Raw genomic sequence first — 9,216 nt, forward strand, 5'->3', positions numbered from 1 at the left:
AACTAATGCATTTCAGATAACGCACTTTCTGTGATACAGAAACCCACACATACGTTTTCGATTGACTTCAAACATAATAATGTTATAACAAGTGTAACTAGAAATCAGTGTGTAGTTTGAACCCACGCATGCACGCATGCATGCACGCGCGCACATACACATCCACACACACATTTGCGAGCACATCTGAACCAGTATAACTGAACTGGATCGAAGTGTTTTAAATGATAGACAAATTAGTTTTACGATCATACTCGTTAATGAATTTTAAGAACGAAGAACGGTTAGGAAAAAAGTTTATTCATACAACAAACAAATGTGTATATATCTTATGCCAGAATACTATTTCAATCCACAGTGAACAAAAAGTTTTAGTAGCATTATTCTACTACTGTTATTTATCATTAGAGTACTTTGTCGGCTGACAAGCTTCATCAAGACTCTTCCAAGTAACGGATTTAGAATAATACTAACGACAAATCAATGTTTAATTGTTTGCCATGAAGCGTTTAAACAAACATACGTTTGCACAATGCATTGAATGACTTTTCATATAACAATGTTTCTAATGTATGGCTCCTTGGGCTGTGTTTGTGAGGCTCTGTGCTTCCGGGAAATCTACCTTTACCTTTTATTTTTATCATATATCAGTGTTAACAAACAAAACTTTACTTATCCATTTTTGCGCAGTCAGACGCAACATGAAAAAATGCTATTTAGCCTAAAATTATCGAAGTTCGATGGATAAAACTACTTTATATTTGAATAGGATAGTTTTGCTTTTGCGTCTGTGTATCCCGGTATAGAAATTATGAATATATCTTTTCATAATTGTAAAAAAGTCATAATTTTTATCAATATCAAGTTTGTGTTTTATTAATATTCTTGCAAGTTTCAGATGCCACAGTCAAACATTATATTTTCTTTGAGAAAAATAGACATAAATGAGTTAAGTTTTAAAAGTATTTGTCTCTTTCGAAAATACAGAGATTTGTCACACAATTTGTTACTGCAAAGTATACCTTAATTTCATTTACGTTAGTAAAATTAGAAGCAAACTAATTCCTACGAAGTAAAACACGTTTGTCTGAAGCCTGAAAGCGGCTGAGTCAGGAGAATGATCTTGATATTGGTTGCAAAGAGCTGTGGTACAACAGTCACTTGGTGTTGTTGATGCTGCTCTTCTTTTTCTTCCAGCTGTTGGAGCTGGAGCTGCTGTCGATGTTGTTGTTGATGCTGCTGGGGCTGCTGTTGTTACTGGGGCTGCTGTTGATGCTGTTGTTGGTGCTGATGTTGATGCTGGTGTTGGTGCTGTTGTAGGGCATTTTGCTAATCCGCAATCTACTTTGACAGTCACTAGCTTGCCTGTCTTCGTCACTGATTTCTGTTTTAGGGAGGAAATAAAGTGTTAACTGACGCTTTATCAACGTACATATCAAAATATATTTAAAGAAAGAAGAAAAGTCAAGTTTGCAACACGTTTCGTATTAAAATGCTTCTTCAGACAAACATACAATGTATCAAAATATAATGCACATTCTGAAATATTCTTATAATTGTCACTTCCGAAAGAGATTATATTTTTGTCTATTCATTCAATGTGCAGATAACACAAACTGATGTTTAAAAAAAATTTATGGCTGTTTTACATAGACTTAATGCTCATGTAAGTTCAAAGAAATATTTTACGTTACGAAAATTACACTGTATGCAAGTTACCGACGATATATTCTTGCACACCGGACTGGCGTTTCTGGTGATTTTATCCATGCCGGCAAAACCCATCTGGCACCCCTTATACCAGATGACTCTCGTGCTAGTAATGACAACTAGTGCTTTCATACATTGATTATATATTGTTTATGTGAACTACGAAAAAATCAGGTAACTTGATCGTTTCTCTTTGTTCCTTAAAGTATATTTCTCCATTCAGAATACTTTTTAAGGTACGAACATACCGTTACGCTACAAACGATAAAACTAAAGTCGAACTTTGTTGTTTTTTCGTCACTGAAACGTCATGACGTCACTTCTGCTCACGGACGTTAATTTCCGCACTTTGTGTACAAACTCTAATATAAGAAAGAGTGTTAAAGAGAAAGTGTTTCTATTTGCTTTATTTATTCTATTTTTTGTAATAAAAAGTATGCAAGAAACATAATATGTTAGAATAAAACGATATGCAAGAAAAAAAATATCAGTCTTGTGTTCACGAATCGGATATTAATATTCGGCCATTTGGCCACCTACGCAAGCCTCGTTACCACCCAATGCGCAGATGCCCTCGGGACGGATATTTCTATCCGATGCGTAAACACATGACAAATATTATTATTACAGCAATTTTTAGTGCAAGTCATCGTTTACATTGTTAAGAATGTTGCTTTCTACTGGATGCATTATGCCATTAAATTTGTACATTAAATGCATTTTTCACCGTATTCTTCATACACCGTATGGTTGCATATGACCTCTGAAATTTCCATCTAACACATCAAAGCCGAATTTAGGCTTCGTATAATGCGTCTTTTAAGAGTTCACAGTTCGGTTGTCACAAAAGTCGTAAGTGTTAGTGACATAGTTTTCTGCTTATCAAAGGACTAAATGTGCTTTTGCTTTTTTTTTTGCATAATTAGGCACGATTTAAACGATTCGTTCTAATATTGTAATACACCAATGGGTTAAAAATTTACTAAGAAAACAAGTTTAATTAGGTTGTCTAAACTACAAAATTCGATTGCGCATATACATATAAGAAAACTATAACAAAATGTATGAACCGTGTGTGAAAAGTGAGAGTTAGGCAATTAGACAGAACTGACAAATGTTAGAGACGCAATGTGAGATTGCATTGATACAAGAAGAAAGTGACGAGATTATAAGATTATTTCACTGGTAGTATGTACAGATGGGAATATCTGGCTCGAAGATTACTAATTTGGTGGCCACGAAGCTCTGCCAAGTTACCGCATAAACAGTTACCCGAGAGGCAGATACTCCGATCTGCGCCTTTCACTAGTGATTGAATCTTTTTCTTGCATGCCATTTCCAACAAATAATATTAAAAATAAATTCAAACAAATGACTGTCCTATAGGGCATTTTTTTCTTTACAATAGCGTATTAACAAAGCGAGTGAACTTTACGTTCGTAAACAGAAAGTACGTCATGACGTTACAAAGACAAAAACAACGTAACAGTTCCGGTCTTGTTTTATCATCTGAAGTAAAACTGTGGTTTTTTTTTTTGTTTTTGTTTTTCTTTTCTTTTTGTAAAATAACGTTAATAACGTTATTGAATCGAGAAATATATTAAAAGGAACAAAGGGGAACTTTCAAAGTATTTGATTTTTATCTGATTTTACGTAAGACATGAAACTACTACATAGATGTAGTTCGATATACAGTACGTCATTTACAGTACGAAATGACATCTTACATTCCGGAGTGTAAGATGGAGCTTTCTGGCTCTGTTGAATCACCTGAAATCCCACTCTGGTATGCATGAAAATAGAGAAAGGGGATGTGCGGTAATGTCACAATATCTGGTAGATGTACCATAGAAAGAGCGTTAAAATGATCTCAAATTTCGACTGAACGCCTAGAAAAGTGTTTCAGCGACGGAATAGACCTGCCACAGAATAGAATGATCACATAAACGTGCGATACATAAGTACACCCATGCAAAATTTTGTCAAAGTGGAATACCACACGTAGTGACATGACCTTTGGAACTTTTGGAACGGAACTTTTCGATGGATACAAGTCGTTAAGAACTGGTCAGTACTTTCCAAAAGCAAGTCGAAACGCGTACTGTGAAAATGCAAACAGAAAAAAAAACAACAAAGCAGTTGTATTTGTAATTGTTTGATTTTATGAAATCAAAGCGCCAGTAATGTTGCGTTTAACCTACCGTACAACTTCCTATAAAAGCACATTTCGTTGTAACGTTTTTTAGGCAGGATTCGTCTGCTCCAGTGCAGGTTCCTTTTAAACAAGAAGGCTGAAAGTAAGAAGAAAGCAAATTTATTCATTTTAGTTCTCTCTCTCTCTCTCTCTCTCTCTCTCTCTCTCTCTCTCTTCATTTTGATAACAGTAAGATATCTTATATTCAACCGTTTTAAAGCTAAGTCTCTTATGGAAGTGCAAATTAGTAAGGAGCAACAAATTATCACTTACCGCTGGTGTCGTTGAACCTGTAAAATATTTTTAAAAAACATTGTTGTTAAGTTTCGAACAAGACAATTGAGAGATTTAAGAAAGGGCCCCGTTTCAGCAACTGACAAAATACAGTTGTATAAGACAATAATCTTTTGAGGTTTTTTAATTGTCTTTCAAAATACATTGGACAAAGTAATTTGATGTTTAAAGGTGAAAAATTATCTACTACTGTCGAAACCTTTTTTTACTGCCTTCCTAGTCCTAATTAGCATTGTATACCTTTCAGCTATACCGTCTGATTTTGTCGTTCGGCCTTTTATTGACGTCCACTGTAAGAGTTTTGATATTGACAAATGTCGTAAACCTAATTTTACATGTAAACAAAAATGTTTCATGCTCATACAATAAGCAGAACATCAAAATCTGATATCAACTGTACTGTTTATCTGTTATAAAATGGATAGAAAAAAGTTCCTATTTGTTTAGAGACAGCTTTTCTGAGGTTTGCTTTTTATGCATATTTTATTGATATGCAAGAAGAGCTTTTGAAAAGTAACATTAAAAAGTGCTTTACCCTCAACATGCCCACCATTTCTGCCACCAAGAGTCACCACTGAAATATTAAATTACAATATGTGTTTTAGATAATTACGAAGTTATGTTTTATTATATGGTATTGCATATTTTCATGACTATGTGGTTTCCAAGATTGTCACCATTATCTTTGATAATGGCTGAAAATGTTACTTATTTGAAATACGTGTGTACAAGAAAAGACAAGAAAAGACAATTAGTAAAATTCAGTAAAATATGCTTTTTTTAATTCAATAGAGCTAAGTTTTTACAAAATACATGCTAACAAAACTATAAAAATCGTCATAAAATCAATGTCAGTACATTGACAGTACAGAACAAAGAGATATATACATAAACATAAATTGACATGAATATATTATTTCATCGTCACACTTACAAATTACACGATAGGAATAGGGTGCGAAATTGACCTCACGTCTACGAAATGGAGTTTTATAAATTAAATAACGGCTTTAATTTAAACGATATCTGTTTTTTTTCCTTCTGTAATAGGTAAGAGATAAACCTACATGTTTAGCATTTATGATAATATATTTATCTAATTTATATCCGAAATACAACGATTTGTTATGATCGCGTCCTTCGAAATGGATATTTTCTTGCCAAACTTGTACGAAATGGACTTTTATTTTCTTAATTATGATTATAATTTCAATATCGGCACTTTCTTAAATAGATATGATAGATAAGAGGCACAAATTGCAATATACATGCATTCTCAAACATGCAAATTATCATAGCATAATGCATACAGCGAGAGTGGATACACATTTTCCCACAGTAACAATATTATCTAAGTGAGTCAAAACATGTTAAGTCAGTCATTTTGTTTTAGTTAAATAATTAGTTTCACTTTGTCTCTGTTTGAAAACTTTTTGCCATATAATACTAATTTCCTTAAATATTGCCACTGTTGTGTTTTATTCAATAATTCAATAAATTTTATAATATTTTGGTGTTTGCAGTAATATCGGGGAAATCAAATGCTGTCTTGAATCACCATATACTGGTCATATTATATCAAATTGTTACTAATCTTCTATATCATGTTTACCACAAACAGTACGCTGGCTTCTTACTGTACATTTACATGTCAGCCAGTTTAAATAGTTACCTGATGTGAAGACATTCGTAAGCTTGCAAAAACATTTCTATATCTAATATTAATTTCTTTTTCCCCATAAAAACAGTGACATTTCAAACTGTATCTTGATTTCTCTGAGAAAAAGAAAATCAATGAAGATTTTACAAACATCTTCTGTCTCCATTCCATGATATTAATATCAAGTAAAAATGATCTTATAATTGGTATGAAAATCCTAATGTTAGCCAAATTTCATAGTTAAAATAATGCATTTTTTCGGTATGATGTTCAAGAAAATGTTTAATAATTATATTCTGACATATTGAAATATCTACAAATTATATTAGATTGGTTAAGCGTATATGACTAAATTACTAGCCATTTTAAAGCTTTCTATGTACATGTATATGTTCTTTAAAAAAACATGTTTAACTGAAGCAATTGAGGAATGTAAAGGTTTTACAGGCACTTTTAAATACTTAATTACATACAGCAATGAGTACAAGACTTAAGGACCTTTACCATTGAATGTTTTAGTAGCATTCAGGAAAGTGTCATTTCTATAGATAACAATTAGTAAATAATTAAAAATATGCACTACTTCAGTTTCATCATTTTTTGTCCATTTCATAAAAACGTTGAAATAAAAGTATTGTTTATTCTTCGACGATCGTTAAAGCCTGTCTACTTAACTCATATCCGCCAATGCGACATTTTATTGACACTGTGATCTTGATAACCTATTTATTACGTCGGATACTCCACCTGAATTGAAAGATATTCCTTCAAAGAAAGATTATCTGTCTTCATTATTTAACATTATCATTCCATTAAAAGATTCTAATATGCCATTAAAATGGTTTTGTTCTGTTGATTACAGGTATAAATTTTGCAGGGAGGAAGACCGAGATGCGTATATATAGTTTGAAGTATTCCGTCCAGTTAAAAAAACATAGCATACTGAACTAATATAAATACAAATATAATTATATTGCGCAAAAAATTAAAAAGATATTCTTCTGCGTTTCACAATAACCTTAAAACGTTTTACTTAATTTTTTTTTTTTTGAAGAATATTTAGTAATTTAAGGAAAATTAATTACAAATATCAAATACAATTTATTTACAGTATTTGTATATCACTAGATGGTCATATTCAAAAAAAGGCTTTGCCATAACGCTATAACAATTACAAATTACACTTTAAAATTCTGACTATATGGCATTATTGATCTGCTTTTTATTTGCAAAGTCACTTGTAAACCTTCTCAAATAGGTGTGTTTTAAGTTTACATCTGAACTTATTTTCACTTTTGATTCCTTTTAAGTCTCTTGGAAAGGCATTCCTGCTATAGGCACACCTATTACATGCACTGATCTATCTGCAAATTTTGTTCTTGTTCTTGGTATAGCAAAGTTTATTTCATTTGATTAGTGAGCGATTTGTGTTTTACGGCGATATATTGATGATCTTGTTTTTTGTATTTACTACTTTGAACAGGATGAAGAAGTTCATTAAGATAATATGGAGCAGTGCCTTGAGTTACTCGAAAAATCAACACTAGAAGTTTGAGCATCACTTGCCTTTACAGGGAGCCAATGTAATTGTTTCAAGATGTTAATAATTGGTTCATTAAATGAAGCATTGGTCACAACTCGTGCATCATGATTTTGGACTTTTTGAAGTTTTTTCAATCTGATATGCTGGTATGTCGGTAAAAAGACCATTGCAGAAATCAATATGAGAATGAATTAAACCATGCACTAGAACTACTGACATTAAGAGACCACCCAAGGGAACGGCACAAAGACGGTCTCTTAACAGAAATAATACAACATGAATTGTTCTTTGATTATTTAAAAAAGGAACTGTAAAAGCGGTCTCTTAATAGACGTGATCTCTCAAGCAAGTTTAACTGTACTTCATCACGTTGTCAATATAAATAGACATGCGCATAGATACACAAAAACTATAATTGCATACACAATAACTATAAATAATTTTGATGTTTTGCTACTGTTATTTTTATATATCATGATATTACGTTGTTGAGAAGAAAATGCACTGTAAATTATATATAGACAAATTATTTTAAAAAGTAGTTTCATTTTCTATAAGAAAACAATCATTGACACAGGACGTACATGTAAATTAACTTATGATAAAGCTACTGAAATAAATAAAACTTTTGGTTGAATGTGTCTATATTCGATTTAGAAAATCCTGTATAAGCTTTGCGTGCACTTTACTGTCAAACTATATCTGCTTACTGCATAGTATTGGACTAAACATTTACATATCCTTCTCATCAAACGTACTTGAAATGTGATTTAAATTGATTCAGATTATGAACAATGTTCGACTTACAAACTCTTGTTGAATTTTGTATTCAAGTTGTTAACATTGCCAAAATTAAATTCGAAATGTTAATAAAATAAGTCTTTTAAAGTCGGTATCGTCAAGTTTTGCCTAAGTTTAATGAATATTACGGTCCTTGCCTGTCTCCGAAACTCTCACCACTTGTGAGTATGGAATAGACTTGTTCACTTTGATGATCTGACATGTAATTTCTTAAATGCTCAGACTTCAGTTCTCAACTTTGTATTTACTGAAAGTTATTCCATTTTCGACTTATCAATTTTAATTGTTTGGATGTAAGCTGGTGTGTCATTAACTTCTTCAAGGAATTAATTGAAATTTCATTCACTGGGCCTTCTTTTAGCATCACACTACGTGAAAATATAATATTGTTTCTGTGGAACCGTGAAAAGGCATAAGCTATTTTCGTGATAAAACATTATGTTTAATCCAAAAGTTTCTTGATGTTTACAAGCATGCTTCCAATATGTGTTAAGATACCTTTTTACTCTCCTATAGTAACAAATCAGATGAAAAAAAAACAAATAGAAAAGATATCATTTTGCTTCAATTAGCGTAGAACAGTTACAAAAAAAAAATGATGACTCCTCTAAAAGTACATCAGCTATATAAAAAAATAAGTATTTTACCAAGTTAAGATAAATTAATCAAAATAAAATACCAAACTCACACAATACTGCAATTGTAAACTTTATATCCATGTTGCACTACCAAAATGATCCTCTCGACTGAAACCTTGAGCAGTGGAAAGCTTTTTATATTGCCCAAAATGGATCTCTTAATAGGCATGCGCCAATCAGCAATTTATGTAATACAACTGGTATACATTGGATGCCTTAAAGTACTAAGCACTTGAAAGAAAACTAGTGGTTGCTTTTTGAAAAAAGGCGCATGCTTCCCCAAACGACGTTATTTTAAATGGAACGTTGAATTGGTACAGAATATCTGACCAAGCACAAGCAGACAGATTAAAAGATTGGCAAATCAAAATGCTGG

At 32.1% G+C, this 9,216-nt stretch overlaps 1 protein-coding gene across 1 annotated transcript; it reads right to left on the minus strand.

Moving 5' to 3' along the window:
• Positions 1-283: 283 nt before the first annotated feature.
• Positions 284-8,993, minus strand: LOC128553136 (integumentary mucin C.1-like). The gene is made up of 5 exons (XM_053534257.1): positions 8,891-8,993; positions 4,734-4,772; positions 4,178-4,194; positions 3,912-4,001; positions 284-1,384 (listed from the first exon to the last, which is right to left on the minus strand). The coding sequence occupies exons 1-5, from the start codon at positions 8,919-8,921 to the stop codon at positions 1,034-1,036; spliced, it is 528 nt and encodes a 175-aa protein (XP_053390232.1). The 5' UTR covers positions 8,922-8,993; the 3' UTR covers positions 284-1,033.
• Positions 8,994-9,216: the final 223 nt, after the last annotated feature.

Source organism: Mercenaria mercenaria, chromosome 2, assembly GCF_021730395.1.
Source record: "Mercenaria mercenaria strain notata chromosome 2, MADL_Memer_1, whole genome shotgun sequence".
Classification (NCBI taxonomy): Eukaryota; Metazoa; Mollusca; class Bivalvia; order Venerida; family Veneridae; genus Mercenaria; species Mercenaria mercenaria.